Raw genomic sequence first — 22,043 nt, 5'->3', positions numbered from 1 at the left:
CACGCGCTCACAGCATGTTGCTGCCCCTGTAAATGCTGTGTTAAAGGTACTCTCTGGGCACCCTGTTGTGTAGACTGATAAGAGGACAGCTCCTGAATGGATAAACATCAATGGGGAGGCTGTGTGAAAGCTTGGAGACCTGTCTAATTTGTCCTCCTACCTGACTGACTTGTTAAAGCTTGGTTCACACTTGGCGACTGTTCCAGTCGTTGCCAGCGAAGGCAGTTCAGCCTTAACAGCGGGTCTTGATGATCGGTCTTGCCTTGCCGCCGTGACGGTGTGCACCACTGAACAGTTCATTGGTGTGCACGCTAGTCGCCCGAGGCTTTCTCTCACGAGGGCTCACTAGCCCGATTCTTAACATCTTGTCTCAGACCTCGCAAAACCTTGAGGAAAAACGATGGCGGCTCAAAAAGGATTGTGGTTGTTGCTCTTGTCATTAAAGTGAGTTTACTTCCTGCCCTTTCTGTTTGTCTTCCTCTCTAGCTTAAATTCCAATGGCTGTCACCTGGGTTGGTCTCGGATTTCAGTTTTTGACCAATTCACGCTACGATTTTGTTGCCTGTCCTGGCTGGTCTGGAGTCAACAGGGGGGCAGATTTGGAGTCCTAAGCCATTTCTCACTGAAGGATAATTAGAGCCGACCATCGGTCTGATTGGCTCCAGTCGGACTTAAAATCAGGGGAATTACCGCCATCTGTGGACCAAGCTTAAGGAAACCAATCGCTGCTCAGATAACAAAATGTAAGCTGACCCATCAATCATATTGAGCGAACTTCAGACTGGAGGCTTGGCGTGTCGAAACTTCAGTATGTGGAACAACTACAGCTTTAAAATCTGCGGAAGCTTTTTGGATCACAATCACATTTACATCGACGACAGCATCATCAAGATGCAAGTATTGGATATACCAGAACTTAATGCAGCGTAAGTACATTGCACACGGACATTTAAGACTTTTTTCTGAATGATTGATTGGGTGATCGGAAGCACTGTCCTGAAAGCTGAAATGGTATCTGATTTTTTTTCTCATGCAAAGATATGCAAGAGAAGATGAGCGTTGAAAGCATGAAAAAATAATGTTATGATGTGGTCTAGGCTGTAATGAGGTGTGGGAGACGGAGAAGCTTCTTCGGGTTTATTGCCCTGAGCTCATGGAAGAGCTGGTCAGGATAAAGAGGGGTTGCCAGCTGCATGAGTCTTCTGAAGGCTCTGAGAGTGAACCTGCGGCTTGTCTGTCGGATATGATTTAATAACACTTGGATTTGTGTAGACTCCTGCATTCTGCAGGTAGTACAGACTGCTGTGCTACTAGGGGGTCGGGGATGAAGCATAGTTTTTGTAAGCTTGAAACTGAATGATTTTTTTGTGCTCAGGAAAACTGGCCTTCCAATTAACAACTGCAAATCAACTGTACTTGATTTTTACAGTTTAACCCCATTTTGTTAAAAGCCTATGTTTTTATAGGAATAGCTATTTTTGCCTATGCAATTAGAATGTTCTTAACTGAAGATTCTAATGGTGATGCAACAATCATTATCGGTAATTGAAAGCAAAGGTGTTCTAGAAAACTGATGTAGAATTTTGAGAAGAAAAATATTCCAAAAAACTTGAACACTAGAGGTGTCATATTGACACTGACCTGCTTGACAGAGGACAGTCATCCACTCGCGTAGTAAGTGTGATTTTTTCAAATCCCAAAGATCACTGAGAGCATAATTGCTGATGTACATGTTCATGCTGATGTTTTGTATCAAACTTTTATAAGCTGCATCGTGTAAACTCCCCAGCCAGTTCAACATCTCTAGCTGCAGCCCCTGTTCAGCCCCTTAGGCCCGTGGGTCCTTTACATCTCCTTGGGTACCACCAGCTGGTGTTTGATTTGTTCCACCTCAAGCACACCTGATACAGGCAATCAAGCCTTTCAATTACTTGTATCAGGCGTGCTCGACACGGTACGCATCAAATACCAGGATCCAGGCCAGGGGTACCTGAGTTGAGCTTTGGGAACCACTGCTTTATTCTGTTTGCTATGATCAATTCCCCTTTATTATCACCATTTTAGCTTCATCTTTAAGTATTACAGAGGTGGGCCACCAAGGCCTGTATCTGTTTCTGGCTTTAATGCCAACTTCTAGTCTTAATTATTTAATTAGCCCCAACATTTTAGCTGCATGTCCTGATAAGCGCATGAATGAAGGCATTTCTCGTGTCCCTATATGAAACGCTTTATTGTTATCTAATCTGCAAGTGAATCAGTGTTGGTGTGCACACCTCGGTTAGCCAGGGTAATGGGTGGAAACAAAAACCCGCATACACAGTTGCCCCTGGTGTGGGCCCGACAGTGGAGGATGCTCTCCCCTCTCCTGACAATCCCCCCCCCCAGGAGTTTTCTTCCCACTGGGGGGTTCTCACTTGTTGGATTTTTTTGTGGGTTCAGGCTTGGATTTGCACCATAAAACGCACATAACACACAAATAAAGTTTAATAAAACTGACTTAAGTTGAAAATACATCAAACTGAATTCAAATGAGCAATCACGCAACTTGCCGAAATCACATTAAATTTTTCTGATTTTTTTCCCCTCTTATAAAACAACCAGATAGAAAAAAAACTACAGAATTCCACTGGGTTTAAATTAACTGATAAGTAATTTTCCATTGTTGTCCCATAGATACCATTAAAGTACTTTATGGAGTTAGAATGCAGTAAGTACTGCTTTAGCCAGCGTTTATAAACAGTATTATGGAGTGTGACTAACTCCATTTTCCTAGATGTGCGAGCATAATTCCACACCTGCGCATAACTGTAGCCAGTTATAGTGTGGCCACTAACTGAAATGCAGGAGTGCTAAATTATCCCCTGCTAAGCACAACCCTGGAGCCACTGTGCTATTGTTAAACAGAAGTATTTAATTCTTTTTAACATCGTTTTGAAACTCTGACAAAGTAACCTTTTTTTTTGCACATACAAGCCAGATTGCCTAGATAAATTTATATTGTGTCTCAAAACGATCATTTGGACTTAATTTGCATATTCACACAGACTGGGGCAGGTAGTGTTAGCATATTAGCCCGAGGACAATGGTGCTTTTGGGATCACTTTGTATATACTTCAGCCACACTGTAAATGTGTGTGTTTGTGTGTGCGTGGGTACACTGGTGTGTGTATAATACCTATGTCTGTGTGTGTGTGTATATGCAGGTGTGTGCGTCTGTATAAGTCAACCAACTATTCTGCTTTCTTTTTCAGCCAATCACAGAGGACCTCATATTGCATTGGTGGACATGTCACATATATTATTAAACCAGAATTTTTTTTTTTAAGCATTTGAATTGCACCCCAGGGAGTAAAGAAGAAAAAATAGTCAGAGATTTTGACATAATTGCATGCTGGGCAATATGCTAATTTAAATGCACCTGACAAAGTACTTAAATGAATATTCATGACTCATGAATATGCATATAATATGTTTCACAGTGTATCCCACTCTGACAGGGCAAAATTTCATAGGTGTTTCAAATCCCCCAGAAATGTCTCTGAGTACACTGTGGGTCGTTCCACTTTTATCTCGTCTTCTAAAAAGGGGGGTGTGGGGGGCCATTACAATACCACCAAATTGAGGGCTTCAAAACATGTCCATACAGCATTTTGGGAATAAACCAGAAAAAAGGGTTTTGGGGGGGTTGGGTTGAGGGTATTACATGAAGCAGGATTAATGAGTTAGCTGGATAACCATGCTGACTACAATGCAGGAACAGCTCTTTTTACTTCAGTCAGATAGTTCCGGGTTTTACTTCGTAATCCTGCTTCCTGAGGCAGGGCAATTCAATTCTACATAAATAAGCAGGCTAAAAAAACATCACACTCATTACACAATCATTTTGCGTGATGTTTCATTATGATATCTATTATCCGTGACAGTAACCATCCCTGGTCTTCCTGAGTCACGACATGATGCAAGCACGCTGCAGCTGAATAAAATATCACACATGACTAACATCGTGAGAGAAACGACTAGTGCTTCGCGTGCTTGTTTAACCCTGGGGCGGTACAAGACTTATTCAAACAGCGACAGACGTCTGGAGAGCGGCAGAACTGTCGGAGGACAGTGGAGCGAAAATAGTGGTGGTTAGAAGCGGCTCAGGAGGACAGGGCGCTATATCGCGCTCAGCGCTCGCGTGGATTGGTAAAATGGTGGAGATATTTGCAAGGCCGCCTGCTTCAGAGGCCTTCCAGGTATCCGGTATCACAAAGCCTCTTAATTTGTGCAAGCAGACGATGCACTTGGCTGTTTTTGCGTGGTCCTTTCGTCTGTTACTGTACTCCATTCCGATCGTAGCACTGCTGATGGTTAGGCCTCCATATCAAATCTACTGTACAGTGTACATGACGCATTAAATATCTGTGTTGTTCATACACATACTGCACATTCCCACACATACGCACACCCACACACACACACACACACACACACATACACACACACACACACAGAAACACACACACACACTCACATACACACACAAAAACAGAGCTACGCACTCACATCCACACAGACAGAGAAACACACACATGCACACACACGCACACACTCACATACACACACAGACACGGAAACACACACACATACGCGGTCTCGTCTTTATACAGTAGGTGGGTAATAGACAAGATCATTTTCATATAAAACCGCGATTGCAATCTACCTCTCAAACCCCCGCGCCTTATTTTCAGCATATGCTCTCCATAAAGTCTGCACAGCCCTGCGTCGGGACACATTAAATCCCATAACAATTTGGCTGGTATGCGACCTCCACATCAGTGCTGCACGAATACAATATTGCATTTCAGAAATATCCTAAATAACTTCAATGGGCCGGCCCCATGACAGCTCGACTGTGACATGCACACACACACGCACGCAGACACACACACATACACACACTCACACACACATCCCATGCCTATGGCATCTGAAATTGAAGTAGATACGATTTCAGTAGTGACTGAAAATCTGTGTGACCCATTAAATGACATACAGTACACCATCAGACTCTTAAGGAAATATGTGAAGCTGATGCTGGAGCTAATGTGACCAAACTTACTGCTTCTGAATCCCTGTAGGCAGGGGTACAGAGGCAACACCAAGGGATTCTGGGACCCCAAAAAAAAACTCACAACGGGCCCAGAACTGGCTCACGACATCCCTCCATCCATTATCCACACCCACTTATCCTGGGCAGGGTCGCAGGGGGTGAAGGAGCCTATCCCAGCGTGCATTGGGCGAGAGGCAGGAATACACCCTGGACAGGCCGCCAATCTATCACAGGGCGCCCCACCACCCCCGAAAATCTTATACTCTAATGTTTTTTAAGGGCCCTGTCAGGAATCATCCTAACCACAACCCTTCCCCTCCTTTTTTTTTGATACCCCAACCTGTAGGTAACCAAGGCCTTCCAGCCTGTAGGTGGCTGCCGTTGTGGACTGACTGTCCGGCCCTCTGACAAATCTCAGCGGCTGTGGTTAGCCAGGCTCACTGTGCATTATTCAGTAGCCCTGATTCGGGGAACTGACCCACGCAGCCCAGAAGCTGACCCACAAACCCCCAACCTCCCATGGGATTACAGTACAGCGGAGCCCTAACGAGAACACAAGGCCTTCTGGGCATTTCTCACTCTCATTCCCGATGCAGGTTGACGCAGCGTCTGAAACGCAGTCACCGAGCCGTGTCAGCTCGGGCGGGAAAGCTCACGGCTTCTCCGCTACCGATACGTGTCCATTACCTTACAGGCATTTAGCAGGCGCTCTTATCCGGAGCGACTTACACACCTTTTTACATGACATTTACATTACTACCACTTATACAGCTGGATGTATGCTGAAGCAATGCAGGTACTGTACCTTGTTCAAGGGTACAACGGCAGTATCCTACCCGGGCATTGAACCTTTAGGTTACAAGACCAGCTCCTTACTCATTATACTACATTGCCGCCCCAGGTAAGCCTACTGATGTATTGTGCAAGCTCTTGTCAGCTTGCTTACAGGAGGAATCCCCGTCAAACCTTAAACTGGTGCTGCTCAGTTTTGAAATAGCTACAGGCACCTGACACCTTAACTTTAAAATGTAGATCTATGTGTCATTTTCAGCCTGGGAGAGGAGACAGATATTTTGTGTAACGGATTTATTTATTTTTTTTGTAATAAACTGCAACCCTCCCACGAGGTTAATAACATGCACTTTGGCCTTGCGCGGTGCTTTACCAAACTTTCACCAAATTTCACCGCATGACTTCTCCCATTGTTACGGTACAGAGACATCCGTTTTCCAGATAAATCGTTTCACTTAGAAAAGAACAAGCACATCCCCCATAAAACTCAAAAATATGTTGGGTCATAAAATGAAAAGAGGGGGTTTTATGGCGGACATAATTTCCATTGGCTCACGTTTTGTCACTCAGTGCATCCTTCCTCAATTCTGTTTGCTCATCCGCACACAAATCATCATTTAGACCTTAGGTTTGAGAAGCAATTCCAACAAGTATGGCTTGTTTTTATTATCGGCACCATACCAGATAAATGCTATTAAATCTACACACCACAGAAATGCTTTTAAATTTAGGCAGTCCATAGCATAGACATTATATGCAGTCTAGCTGCTCTGTACCAGAATGTGTTTTTTTGGGGGGGGGGGGGGAGGTTGCTGCCCCGTACCATACAAATGCATCGAACATCTGCTCGACAGAGCTTTCGTTAGATGTATAGGTTTCATTAGATATAGAGCAGGGCTGCCCAACACTTCCTGGAGATCTACCGTTCTGTAGGTTTTCACTCCAAACCTAATTTGACACACTTGATTCTACTAATTAGCAGCTTAATGACATCTCTAGGAGTTGAATGAGGTGTGCTTTTTTAGGGATGAACTGAAGACCGACAGGATGGTTAATCTCCAGGAACAGGGATGGGCAGCCCTGCTCTAGCTGTTGTATGAGGTGTGCTTTGTTAAGGCTGGACTGAAAACCTATAGGATGGTAGATCTCTAGGAACAGGACTAGGCAGCCCTGAAACACATTATCAAATTATCTCTTCCACTCCAAAAAATGATCAAACTACTACTCACCATAAAATTTTTTGTCGAACTATGTCACAAATTGTTACTAACTGCCCTGTGTTCCAGCAGCCAGAACATCCTGTCATCAAAATAAACATCAAAAGTGCACCAGGAACACAAGACCTGAATATCCAGTTACCCTGAAGAATCTTGACCATGACTAGCTGTTTCTCACCACAACAATGCTGTGAGATCAGGCTCCTCAATGCCACAGAACCACAAGCTGATCGAGCTGTCCCACACCACAGAAATTCCTGATAACTCTCAGTTCACAAAGACTGGCCATCTGGTTAGAATTGAGAATCTGTGACCATGTGGTCTTTGCACCACTGGATTCCAGAACACGCAACACGCATTTAATTCTGCAGCATAGCAACAGGGTGCTCCTGTCACTAAACAGAGCTCCCCGTCTTCAAGAAGTGGACAGGACAGAAGGACTCCAGGAGCTGAGTATCTGACCGGTGTGTGGAATCTGTGAGGGTGCGACAGCGCCCCCTACCTGTCGGGGTCTGCGTGGGTGATGGCGATTCGCGGCGGGATGCGGAGTGGCAGGGTGGTGGGCCGGGGCGCACCGCTCAGCACCTCCGGAGAGCGGGCGCGGTCACGGTGTCGCCAGCACGGAACCTGCAGGCTGGACGGCAGCTTCTTGCTCCGCCCCCGTCGGAGCTCCGCCCCCAGCGTGGCGCCCGACGTATAGGAGCGGCTGTACCGGGTGAGCTCCGCCCCTGCTCCACCCCCTGAGCTCTCCACACACGTCTGCAGGGGGAAGGAGGTAGGGAGGGAGGAAGAGGGAGGAGAGAGGGAGAGAGACAGGGAAGAAGTAGGGGGAGAGGGGGTTTGAGAGGGAGGGAGAGATACAGAGAGACAGGGAGGAAGGGAGAAAGGGAGGAAACAAGATAGAGAATAATGAGAGAGGGAGTGGTTTAGTGGGATGTATAGAGGAAGGTAGACGAAAGACAGGAACAAGAGAGGGAAGGAAAATATTGAATAAATATTCAGATGAAAGAAAGAGGGAGGGGTTTCATGAGAGAGGAAGAGGAGGAGGTAAGAAGGTAGGGATACAGGGAGGGAGAGAAGGAGGGATTGGGTGGATGAGCAGCAGATGAAAGCAGAAAAAGAGAAAATATGAAAGGAAGAGTCGGATAAAGGCATTTGTGTTAAAATGCAAGCACTTCAAGAAGGGAGGAGCTTGTTTTAACTGCTGCTGAATAAACCGAAATAAATCTATTTTTGCAATGCCTCCTTCCCCGCAATCCCCACATCTCTAACCACACTCTCTGTACGTCTCTCCCACTCTCCATCCATCTATTCCTCTCTCTCTTCCTCCCATTCTGTACCTCTGTAATATTTAAAGGGAGAAATCTGCCCCCCACCACCACCGCCTGGCAGGGTTACACTCTCTAACAGAATTGTAATTTCGGTCCATATGTTTTCCACTCTGAGTCACACTGGGAGAGGGGTTTAAGTGTAACTCTTTTGAGTGTACTTAAAGATTATTGGATCCCAGTTTCCATTCATGTCAGCAACAACCTAGCTAAACATCAAACGTGTAAAAAAAGAGGAAATCATAAAATTTTCTATCTGATCCAAATTTCCAAGTTTGTGTGCGCACAAACACACACGCACACAGACACATATGTTTTATTTTATTTATTTTTATTTCACCATTATTTCACCAAGCAAGTTATTAAGAACAAATTCTTATTTAAAATGGCAGCCTGGCAAGCGACGAAAGCCACTTTTGTGTGCGCACACACTGGCGTAGGTTTAGTTTGAACATTGGGGGGGACACATTAAGCGGGGGTCTGGGGGTCATCCCCCAGGAAATTTTGAACATCAAACACTTAATTTCCTGCATTCTGGTGAATTTTTCTGCACCAATTTGTGGTGGAAATGCTTCTTTCATGTTTTTATTGGGGGGGACAAATGCACATGTTCTAAATATTGAGGGGGACGTATCCCCTGCGTACCCCCCGAAATCTACGCCTATGCACACACACACACACTCACACATATGCAGTACACAGAGGAATGAAGGGTATGTGCAATTGCAAGCTTTTATTTCTGTATACTGCTTTAAATCCAGCAAGAATTTTGCTGTCCCCTCAGTACTATATTTTACAAAGAGTAAATTTCCATGAACAGAACCCATTGCTGTAATTTTCCATTTTTCTTTATTTTTGCCATTCACTTATAAATGACTTATACTATAGTCAGTATACAGCATGAAGCATTTTGAATGCCAGTACTACAGACTACATAACAAAAATATAATCATCAAGTTGTGTATAAATTAAGAATATCAGCAGTGCAGTATTGGAGTTCAACACCTTGTGGAAGATGGTACATTTATGTTATTCCAGTGAGATGCTTGAGTGTCTCAAAATAAATGTCTATTGCTAATTAATAATTTAAAAAAAACAAGTGCTCTGTACCATACCCTGAAAATAAATAAACAAATAAATAACAGCCATGAACATGCTGTATATGGTGACTTTTGTTCTGATTGATAATGATTTTGTGATACAAATGTCCCCTTTTATTTTAAAGACTGCACTTCAGATGAAGCATTTGACTGCTATAGAAGGTACGGTGTTTCCTAACCATCCATATAGGTTTGGGGGGAGACAGGGAGAAATGTCTCCCCCAATATTTTCATACAAATTAATTGCAGGACTAGCTATAGTAAGCTTGTGAGACTTGACGTGTGACTGTGCGAGTCTAGGTGGTCCAGCAGTGTGTCTGCCCGAAAGCTGAATTGAAACCTACGCCAGAAACCTTCCCCAGAGTTCTCAGAATGCTCTCCTCTCAGGTAATTACCTTGCGATACAAACTGTGTCATAAGTCCCTCACCGGATTCAGATTTAACAAGGATTCATATCACTCAGTGCGCCAAAGGTTTAGCCTGCTGCAGTTGCTTTGGTCTTCATTTCAGCAGAAAAAGCACCTCATTGTAAACCCAAAATGTCAGAAATACAAAATGAGATATTCTCTGTGTGTATACATAAGAGAAAAATCTACCACACTTTTTTTCATTAATTGTAGTACTTGCTGGTGGCCACAAGAGGTCACCCATGCATGCAGGATGCTGCTGTTTCGTAACATCAGGACAAAGCTGTAAGGAGGAGTTTGTAAAACATATGGCTGCGCTCTAATTCAGCATGTGGGACGTGCAGTGTGTTGAGTGTGGGTGTTGGGTGTAGGTGCTGCAGTGTTAAGTGTGTGTGTTCAGTGTAGGTGCTTCAATGATCAGTGTGGATGTTGAGTGAAGGTGGTGCAGTGTTGAGTATGGGTGTTCAGTGTATGCATTGCAGTGTTTAGTGTGGGTGTGGAGTGTAGGTGCTGCAGTGTTCAGTGTGGGTGTGGAGTGTGCTGCAGTGTTCAGTGTGGGTGCGGAGTGTAGGCTCTGCAGTGTGTTGAGTATGTGTTCTGAGAGTAATTGCTGCAGTGTTGAGTGTATGTTTTGAGTGTAGGTGGTGCTGTGTTCAGAATGTGTGTTGAGGATTTGCATGGAGTGTGGTGAGTGTGTGTGGTGCAGTGGTGAGTGTGTGGGATGGGTACTGGCAGACATCTCTGCCACACAATAGCAGACATTAACTTCAACTGAATATTTTCCATTGAGAAATGGAAAATAGCCCTGGAGTTAATATAGAACCTCTTAACATGAATTTGTGATGGCACCTGCAATTTCGTCAAAAATAATAATAAACTGTTGCAGAAATTACAGAATTGAACCAGACCAGAATGAATCAGGAAAACGCCTTCGGCTCTAACCTAACCATATAGCATATTAATCCAGGACAGGCCGGCCACAAAACTCATCACACATAGCTGTTTTTGTTGGCGGTGTTGTAAATAATGTATTTAAATGAGCCAGCGAGGGAATGAGAACTGTGGTGGCCGGCTTTCTTGTTTTGCATGCGCTTTGCTCCGCTATTTCTCATTGACGCAACAGTTGCTAGGCAACGCAGCCGGGTTCCATACTGTGTCAACGCGGCTTCACTTTGCCTTCCTGTAGAAAACCGATAGCGGGGGAATTTAAAGAATACGCGGGTTTCACCAGACGTTTGCGTGAGCGCTAAGTGCACCTTACCTACACCATTATGTTAGTTGATCTGAGTAGCCTATAAAAGCATTTAGGGTAGATTTTTATGTTTCTTATTAAAAAAAAACCAGTCTCTGTGATCAGACTGATACTCGGTTCTAAATAGCCTTCAGTGTGGGATGTCGTTTGGCAAGGAAACCTTGTGCCATTATTCGCAACAACCTTAAATGGCATACCAGTGCGGCAAAAAACAGCACCGTAGGGTCGTTCTGTGTTACTATTTAGCTAAAAATATGGAGTGGCCGTTCATGTCCTCTGGTATTCGAAGTAGCCTATCAGTGACTCCAATACAGCGTTATGTTCATGTTAGTCACCGATGCTAAAGAAGTTTGTCGCAGGGGACAAGATGCCCGCAGGCAGACAGCTGTCAGATTTGGATGTAGGCGGGTTGGATTTTGGTCTCTTATTTTACGGATCCAGTAGCTTACTTTTTTTTTCTATAATTGTGATTTGAAATTATGTTGCCTATGCCTTATTGTATTTAGATTAATTTGCTCTCCTGTAAAATACATTTGTAGTGTGTGTATGTATGCTTTTGTTATCAGAGTAATTTACCTTGAGAATAAAGGTACATTTTATCGATAGGGTATTAAATGACTTTACTTATTTCAGTTACGAGTTACTCATTCATTCTTCTGGTTAATTAATTAATACATTAATTTGCACAGGGAGTAATTAGAACTATTACATTTCAGCTAATGAGCTGGAGAGGTCGTTGGCAAAAGGTGCACATGGTGTTGGAAAGTCCGGGTATGTACAGCTAATATTCAGTATGTGTTATCTGTTTCAGACCACATTATTACGAACAACACGGATTTCACAGTAAGTAAAACATCACGCAATTTAACCACTGGAGGGCGCACTGTCACTATAAATCTATCGCCGTGCTCCTACGCTAAGTTTCACAGTGACTGCAACGACAGTATAAATCAAAACGATCAAATCCCTTTTTGATTTCAACGCTCATGAACTGCGACCAAATGTGAGCATTTTAGAAAAAAGAAATGGGCAACAGTATAACCTGGTGTTTTACTAGATCCAGTGTCTACTCTATGAATCCATGTCAAAAAATAAAAAATAAAAAAGCTGATTTCAGCTTGATTTCTAGACGGCTAAAGAAAATACTACGCTAAACTTTTGTGCAACTCGACATGTGTATTAATATTCGTCTGCGTATTAATACATGTGATGTGTATTAATATGTGTCAAAGTTGGTAGAACTCATTATCTCTGCGAAATCTCTTTCTGTGGAAGCAATTGCTTTAAAGCTTACTGAGCAATTAAACCCGTGAATTTTATTTCCTCAACGTGCTAAATGATCATTTTCTCACTGATTGAACAAAACATGGGTGTAGATTAAATAGCATCAAAAATAAATTTTTAGTGTTTTCCATCTTTGCAACTTCTCATCGTGCATGTAGAGTTTCCTGTGTTACATGCATTTGAAATTATGTCTTGTCTTTGCAATATTACCAAATTATTTTGTCAAGGAACTAATTAATCAATTATGACTGCAATTAAGTCAACCGATAGCAAGAGGCCTTCAGAAATTAACGTCTTATAACTGGGTGGTTGAAAAAAAAAGCCACAGCCTGTGACATCTATTATGCCAGTTTAATTGCCTCCTCCATTAATCCAGATGACAAGGAGGTCATGACCATTTTGAGCTACACCCTTCAATTAAATGATGTAATGAGTAAATACTGTACTGATTGCTTTATGAAGAAGGAGAAGAGACTATTCAGAGTAAATGAAGTCAAATGATTAACCTATAAAGATTTGTTCTTAGCTTTGACTTAAAAGGAAGTGCGGGTGTTTCTGAATAAAGGCGGCAATGTGGTATAATGTGCAGGGAACTCTGATAAAGGTTGCAGGTTTGATTCCCAGGTTAGACACTGCTGGTGTATCCTTAAGCGAGGTACTTAATCTCAATTGCTACTGCAGAGCTGCCCAGCCCTGTTTATGGAGATCTACCATCTTGTACGTTTTCACTCCAACCCTAACAAAGCACATCTCACTGAACATCTAGAGATGTCATTTAGCTGCTAATTAGTATAATCAGCAGTGCCTAATTAGGGTTGAAATGAAAACCTACAGGACAGTAATCTCCAGGAACATAGTTGGGCAACCCTGACCTACAGTAACTCTGAAGCATAATCACAGGTGTACAACCTAGGACTGCCAATGAAAGCAGAGGCGGGCAATGAGGGCTGTATCCGTTTCTGGTTTTCATGCCAACTTCTGGCCTTAATTACTTAATTAACCCAAACATTTACATCAGCTGACATTTTAGCTACATGTTTTGATAAGCGCATGAATGACAGCCGAAGACTGCTCGTGTCCCTGTGTGAAACGTTTAACTGTGGTCTAATCAATGAGAGACCCAGTGGTGGTGTACACAGCCAATTAGCTCAGGGTAATTGGCAGAAACAAAAATCTGCATGCACACACACCGAGCCTTCAGGACCACAACTGGCCACCCTAACCTCTATTTTCAGGCAGTCTATGAACCAGTACTTAACTTATGGCAAATCCAAAAGACAAGTAGTTTTAACATTTTGTTGCAATCAACAGCAACAAAAAATGTATATTTTTTTTAAATAAAAAAAGTTAAAAAATGATATTTTTATTACTTTTATTATTGCTATCATTAATTTTAATTATTAGTTTTGGTTGAACATATCCCTCGTGAGGCCTTGGCGTGCTGTTCAGACTGTTGCAGTGCATGGATGGTGCCCACGGTCGGGTGTCCAATCCAGACAGCGCCAGTCGTGACTCAGCCAGGATTACAGTGTCCCAGCGCTTGCTAGTGCCCCCTACTGGTCGGTTTGGCAGCCGTACTTCCGCTGGTTGAGCCACACACAATGTGTTATCTTTCAACTCAGAGCCAGACCAAGGGGTTTTCAGCAGCCCCGAACGAGAATGCTGTTCTGGCCCCAACATGCCCAAATAAATAAAAAATAGAAAAGCTTGAATCGAGTGGCCCAGGGACGGCTGTGGCCGTAAGCACCTGAGTGTTTATAGTGTTTATGTCCGTGGTCGGCCCTCATCCAACCACAGCCAGCTCCAGGCATAAAGGATAAACGCTCTATTAGGGCCACAACCACGGATGGGCCACCAAATTCAGGTTTGAAATGTTTATTTAATACATTTTAAGACATTTTAATTATGTGGGATTCAGAGGGAAGCCCCACCCCACCCTTTGTCTGTGATCGGCTGTTTAAGCTCACCAAATTTTTTTTTTTTTAATTTTTGTTTTAGGCTCACCAAAATCCTAGAGCCGGCTCTGCTCCAACTCACGTCAGCACGAGTGCAGCCTGCAGACTGCAGGGTGATTAGAAGCGGCGGCTGACATCGCGCGCTTCGGAGGGGAGCTCGCGCTCGTCGACGCTGTCGCGGATCAATAGCGGAGATTAAAGCAATGGGCGCTTACGATAAATACTGCTGAGTATTCCAAAAGTGGCTGGTAAAAAAAAGGAAAAACTTTTATTTTTATTTTTTAAACGCAACCGTTTTACTGTTGCAACTCCTTTTTGAAGTTACGGGTAAAACGCTGACATGTGGCCGGATGGAAATTGTTCAGCTGGCGGAAGAACAGTCACAATAATAAGAGGAGGAGTAGCCGCTTAAAAAAAATGTAAATGTTCCGGCAAATTAGAGTAAGTGATCCTCTATATCCTGGACAGGATATTTGCATTATAGTCACGTAAATAAAATCCTAGTAGCCTTCTGGAATATTTTATGGGCCAACAACCAACATGAATTTCTACAACAACGTTACAAGAAAACAGGAGACTAGAATCAGTTTTAAGATGGCAGGGCATTGTTCTGTGTAACAATATAGATTATAATGTAATAATTTCTAAATTACTACCAAAACTATGACATGCAGCAGATGCAAAAGATTTAAAAAGGTTTAAAAAGGTGAGAAAAAGCATAAGAATAGTAAGAATAAGTCATTTGTAATAAGCATATTAATGTTTAAAGAGACACAGGTGAAAGAAAAAAACGAGTTGCCAAAACACTTCCTGAAAACGAAACTGCAGAGGAAGCGAAAAATGCTTCATGAATGATAATTAAACAGGAGAGATGTGAGGTGTATTAAATGTATGGGTGCGCCCCGAGCCGATAGTCCTCTGGGCTGCATCTTGCTACAGGAAGTCTTTCAGCTTCAATGAAACACAAACTTCCCTTCATAAATTAAAGAAAGGAGTAATGACAGCACTAAAAATGTTTGGGAGCTGTTCCTTGATGTATTTATGACTGGAGGATTTATCCAAGCTATAGACTAGGCCATTGCACACTGTGAGAAAGGAGTGCGTGTGTGTGTGTGTGTGTGTGTGTGTTTGTGAGTGGGTGTGTGTTTGCGTGTGTGTGTGTTTGTGAGTGGGTGTGTGTGGGTGTGTGTGTACATGGGTGTGTTTGTGCATGTGTGTGTGTGTGTGGATGGGTGGGAGTGTGTTTGGGTTTGAGTGTGTGTGTGCATGATTCTTACCTCTTCCTCAGTCACACTCAGTACACTGCAGCTCTTCTTCATGTTGAGTCTTCACTCCGGATTACACAGTCAAACCAGGCCCCCCATCAAGGGGAACGGTTACCACCAGCCAATCAAACTTCCTCTCACTGGACAACAGCCTGTAATCTTCAATCCTACTGGCTGCACGTGCTGTGGAACTTGACAGGTAATCCAGCTTCTAACTGGCCGCTCAAGTCTTCGGCGCTCACCCCATAACCCAAACTTCGATTGGCTGCAGGGGGAGAGATCACTAGAATTAATAATCATTCAAAGCACTTAATCATTTAATTTAGACTGCAGCTGGTCACCGAAGCAGGAAGTGTTAGAGGATGGGACAGCCTCACCAGCTACAACAGCAGAAAAATTGGCCGGAAACCAAAAACTTACTGCATGTTTAGAAACTCACCACAATCAACATTACAGTACTGGCATTTAGTTCAAATCAATTCAGTTCCATTCAGTTCTATTTTATTTGTACAGTGATTTTAACATAAACACAAAGACAAAGAGGCTTTACAGTAGAAATACAAAAAAATCATTTTTTTAAAATTGGCCCAAAAATCCGGCCTGAATCCTCCAAAAAGTCAGCAATTGTAAAATACTCCCCAGTGGAAAGAAAAACACTCAAATGGTGGTGAGAAAAAACTCCCCAATGGGAAGAAATATCAGGAGGAACCCAGTTATAGAGGGGAACCCATCCTCCACTGGCCAGCCCGGTGTAGTAGGAAAGATAGAATGGAATGGTGCACAGTAAAACATTCGGTGATAATTCAGCTGTTGTAGAGTTCATATGCGTCCAACTGTGGACTGCATTTACATAGCGCTTTTATCCAAAGCGCTTTACAATTGATGCCTCTCATTCGCCAGAGCAGTTAGGGGTTAGGTGTCTTGCTCAAGAACACTTCGACATGCCCAGGGCGGGGTTTGAACCGGCAACCCTCCGACTGCCAGACAATCGGTCTTACCTCCTGAGCTATGTCGCCCCTGGGACCATATGTACTCTGGTAGATTTGATCTAACACACTGAATGTTTTACTGTGCGACAGAAATATAATGAGAAATCTATCAGAGCCAATGATAAAATGGGTTTGAGCAGGTCAAAGTTCAAAGGCTTTATTTGTCACGTGCATATACATGTACATACAGTGAAATTCTGATGCGTCAAACTCCTTGTAGACTGTGCAACATAACGCTTCAGTAACAATAATAGTATACAAAAAAGAAAACATATGAATAAAAATAAAAAGAGAGAAGAATATAAGAGCAGTAAAAAAAGAGCAATACAGAGAGTATCCTGAAGGGGATGAGTAAATAATAAGTTAGCATTAGAAGTAACTAAGCTAGCTGGTAAAATAGGCAGTTCACGCAGAAATTTAGCATGTGCTCTAATGCTAAACTATGTACAGCACAAACCCGAATGCAAAGGTCAGGCTTCAAAATGCAGTAATTTCCCAGAGGGGGAAAGTGTAGCCCCGAGAGAGTCACCAAGTGCAGGAAATGTATATACAACTCGTCAACTACTTTACCAGACATTGAACTGCGTCGTGGAACAAGCACAAAACTACACCAATGAGCATCGTACTACACGATACAAACAAGAGTGCTGTCTGCAGCTCGCACATGTCTACAGTGAACGGGCGGTGCGCTCGAGTGCCTTCAGGAGCTGCTATCCACTCGCCAAGCGGGATGAGGCAAACATTCCGAGATGCCCTCGATTACAGCATCTGCCCAGGGGATAAATAAGTAATGGGGTACATTCAGGCAGACACAGGAGTGCGCCAGTGCACACTCTCACTCCTGCTCACTGCGCTACAGACTGCCCCGAATGAGGAGGTCCTGCAGGACAGACCCTGCTGAGGAAAGGGACTCCAGAACTGACCGCTGTGCTGAAGGGCGGTCTGTAGAATAGAGCACAAGGTGTTTCTGCAGAACAGACTGCACTGAAGAACACTGACCACTCTGTTCTGAAGAAGTGGCCATCCACAGAAGTGTTAAGCAACAGAGGTGTTACAGAACAGACCACCTACAGAAGCACTAAAGAACTGGCCACCGAAAGAAGTACTACAGAACAGACCATAAGCAGAAGTACTACAGAACAGACCACCAACAGAATTGCTACAGTACAGACCACTAACAGAAGTGCCACAATACAGACAAGAACCAGAAGTGCAATAGAACAGACTGCCAACAGGAGTGCTACCGTACAGACCAACTGTAGAAGAACTACAGAAAAGACCACCAAAAAGTGCTACAGTGCAGACCGCCAATAAAAGTACTGCAGAACAGACCGTCAACAGAAGTACTATAGAACAGACCGTCAACAGAAGTTGTGCAGAACAGACCACCAACAGAAGTACTACAGTAAAGACCGCCAACAGAAGTGCTACAGAACACTCTGCCAGCAGAACTGCTACTGTACAGATCACCTATAGAAGCATTACAGAACAGACCCAAAAAATGTGCTACAGTACAAACCACCAACAGAAGTACTACAGAACAGACCGCCAACAGAAGTACTGCAGAACAGACCACCAACAAAAGTACTACAGAACAGACCGCCAACAGAAGTGCTACAGAACAGACCACCAACAAAAGTACTACAGTGCAGACCGCTTACAAAAGTACCACAGAATAGAACATACTTTAAGCAGGAACAGCAGTACAGACAACAATGAAGGAGGTTCTCAGGACAGACCATTGAAGGCATTGCAGTATAGAACACACTGAAGGGAAGACTGCATTACAGACCATATCCCTTGCTGCTTTTCTTTAAAACATCAAAGTCCTGCTTCAGATTCAGAGTGTGTTCCCCTGTGGACCCCTCCCCCTCTCCAATCCTCTCTCAGCCTCAGACAGCATACAACCAGTACCAGCCCAGATATAATTACACTCTACACACAACCAGTACCAGCCCAGAAATATTTACACGCTACACAACCAGTACCAGTCATGACATAATTACACTCTACACAACCAGTACCAGCCAAGATATAATTACACTCTACACACAACCAGTACCAGCCAAAATATAATTACACTCTACACACAACCAGTACCAGTCATGATACAACTGCACTTTACACACAACCAGTACCAACCCAGATATAATTACACTTTACACAACCAGTACCAACCCAGATATAATTACACTCTACACAACCAGTACCAACCCAGATATAATTACACTCTACTCAACCAGTACCACTCATGATATGATTACACTCTACACACAACCAGTGCCAGCCCAGATATATTTACCCGCTACACAACCAGTACCAGTCATGATACAATTGCACTCTACACACAACCAGTACCAGCCCAGATATAATTACACTCTACACAACCAATACCAGTCATGATATGATTACACTCTACACACAACCAGTATTAACCCAGATATAATTACACTCTACACAACCAGTACCAGTCATGATACAATTGCACTCTACACAACCAGTACCAACCCAGATATAATTACACTCTACAAAACCAGTACCAGTCATGACACAATTGCACTCTACACAAGCAGTACCAACCCAGATATAATTACACTCTACACAACCAGCACCAGTCATGATATGATTACACTCTACACACAACCAGGACCAGACATGATATAATTATACTCTACACACAACCAGTACCAGCCCAGATATGATTACACTCTACACACAACCAGTACCAACCCAGATATAATTACACTCTACACAACCAGTACCAGTCATGATATAATTACACTCTACACACAACCAGTACCAGTCATGATATAATTACACTTTACTCACAACCAGGACCAGTCATGATATTCATTAGACTCCAGATTCAACCTGTATCTGTCTGTATGACATACATTACATTCTACTCCCAACCTATGACAGTCATGATATAATTGTCTGCTACATGCAACCAATACTAGTCATAATATAACTACATTCTGCACACAACCAGTAGTGGTCATGCTTTAATTGCGCTCAACACACAATCACTGCCAGTCAGGATATGCATTACACTAATCACTCAGCCAGTATCAATCATGATATACATTAAACTGTAGGCACAACCAGTTCCAGTCATGATATATTTACATGCTATACACAAACAGTACTGGCCATGAAAGTCAGAATCATTTTTTGAACACATCCCCAATGATAAAGCATGACTATCCTGTATTTCCTGTACTTGGGTGGAAATGGTTGGAATGTATAGCTACACTTGCAAGTATAAGTACAGTTATTGTTCTCAGTGGAATATGACCTTAAGATGTTAAAGTGCTGTCAGGTCACTGAGTATTTAAAAATATTCAAATGTTTTACAGTGAATTAACCTCAATCAATTTGTGCATGAGTAAAAATAAATTAGATTAATGATAATTATACATGCGGCACTGTAACAAGCCACAGTGATTAGTTTAAGATCAGTTTTTATTCATCTCCATGAACAGAAGGCTTTATCCAAACAGCACAAACATCAGGTGATGCTGATTAGCGTGGCCCCAAATTCATCTGCTTGCGATTAGTTTTTATCTTAAATAATGACATCCTAGCTGGCCCTGATGTACCCACAACTCTTGCAAGTCCAAAAAAAAAAAAAGAAATGTCAAAAACATTCATTCATAGAAAATAATTCATATCTCCAAGTGTTAAAATCTGACAAAAGAAGTTTATTTCTGTGTCACAGCTGTTACATGGAGAAGCACATGCAGAGAGTGGTATTCTCACGTGACCCTTTGCTTTCCCGAACAGGGGTCAGACCTCATGAAGGCCAGTATCCCAGAAAGCCAAGTTTCGTACACCTCAAACAACCATGCAGTAGAATTCCTTGACCACAGCCAACACATGAACACACACATTAACAGAACATAAACCGCACTAAAATATAGCATACCACACCATAAATTACTTAGGAGCATGACACCATGACCAGAATTAAACAGGAAATAGCTTATCCTACCCTAAAGTGCATACAATACTATACCATACATTACCCAAACGTACAGAATATTACACCATAACTACCCAGCAGCACAGAATACCACACCACAGATTACCCAGCATTGCAAAACACCACACCATAAATTACCTTATCTCAGTCACTGCCTTATTGTACCATAAATTACCCTCCAATACAGTATTCATAGCCAATTTCCAGACCACTGTTATTAGCCTACTATACAGTACCTTTCAGACTATAAACCACACTACACGACACTGTACCAAACCTGTCTCCTCTCTCTCTCTCTCGCTCTCTCTCTCTCACACTCACGCTGACAAACAGTGACACACGCACATGTGCACACACATACACACACACGCAGACACATATACACACACACACACACACACACACACATTCTCTCACGCACACGTACACAAACACACACACGCACACACACACACATGCGCGTGCACACACACACACACACGCAGATGGACGCAGCGCAGGGAGAGGGGATTAGCTCACCTTCATGGCAGACAGGGCGAGAGAGGAGACGCTGGTGTGGCCGTCACTCCTGTGAGCTGCTGCAGAGCGGGAGAGCGAGAGAGAGAGAGAGAGAGAGAGAGAGAGAGAAAGAGAGAGAACACTGGTGCGCTTCGGCACGCCAAAAAATCCCCTCCGTGAGCTCTCCTCCTCCTCCTCCTCCTCCTCCTCCTCCTCCTCCTTTGGCGGTATCCCTCCCGTATGGCGCGGCGTGGCGGTGCCACACACACCGCAGGCTGACAGCGGCGACAGGAAGGAGAGGGAGAGAGGAACCACACTTTTTTTTATTCTATCCTTTTATCACGCCTTTCACATGAGCCAGGGCTTTCTGTTTACTGGCTTTGTGTGCTGTCTTCTCCCCCCCCCCACCTCTCTCTCTCTCTCTCTCTCTCTCTTTCTCTCTCACTCACTCCCTCCCTCTCACTCGCTCTCTCTCTCTCAGACAAGACATAAGGGAACTCTCCCCCTCTCCCTCCCTCCCTCCCTTTCACTCTCTCTCTCTCTCTTTCTCGCTCTGAGGTGAAAGCCCCATGAAGCCATAGAGGATTCCCAGACTGAGGATTCCTGATAGAGGGGGTGGATGGGGGAGGGAGGGGGGGTCTGAGGGAGGGGGGAGGGGGGATGGAAACAGGAGGGTTTTAGCAACAGCAGGCAAAAGCAAAGGTACGTATATAATGCTATCACTGTGTGAATTTGTATACATGTGATATTTTGTTGTGCCATTGTGTAGATGCAATTATCCTTGCATGCGTAGATGTGATGTTGTGTGACGTTGTGGTGTCGATGTGGCATTGTATGGCACTGTTGTGTAGACGTGATATTTGTGTAGTGATGTTG

The 22,043-nt window shown here is 43.4% G+C and overlaps 1 protein-coding gene across 1 annotated transcript in view; it reads right to left on the bottom strand.

Annotated features, from left to right (window-relative positions):
- The window catches only part of LOC118220558 (cAMP-specific 3',5'-cyclic phosphodiesterase 4C-like), a 96,734-nt gene extending 75,166 nt beyond the window's left edge, over nt 1-21,568 (bottom strand). The window contains exons 1-3 of the mRNA XM_035404399.1: nt 21,189-21,568; nt 15,708-15,960; nt 7,607-7,863 (exon numbers count right to left, since the gene is read on the bottom strand). Of these exons, the coding sequence (XP_035260290.1) occupies nt 7,607-7,863; nt 15,708-15,749 (299 nt within the window). The 5' untranslated portion in view covers nt 15,750-15,960; nt 21,189-21,568. The remainder of the gene's footprint in view (nt 1-7,606; nt 7,864-15,707; nt 15,961-21,188) is intronic.
- Between the last annotated feature and the right edge of the window lie 475 nt (nt 21,569-22,043).

Source organism: Anguilla anguilla, chromosome 2 (genome assembly GCF_013347855.1).
Source record: "Anguilla anguilla isolate fAngAng1 chromosome 2, fAngAng1.pri, whole genome shotgun sequence".
In the NCBI taxonomy this organism is placed as follows: domain Eukaryota; kingdom Metazoa; phylum Chordata; class Actinopteri; order Anguilliformes; family Anguillidae; genus Anguilla; species Anguilla anguilla.
Note: the sequence above shows the minus strand (reverse complement) of the source record. Positions and strands in the feature narration are given on the sequence as shown.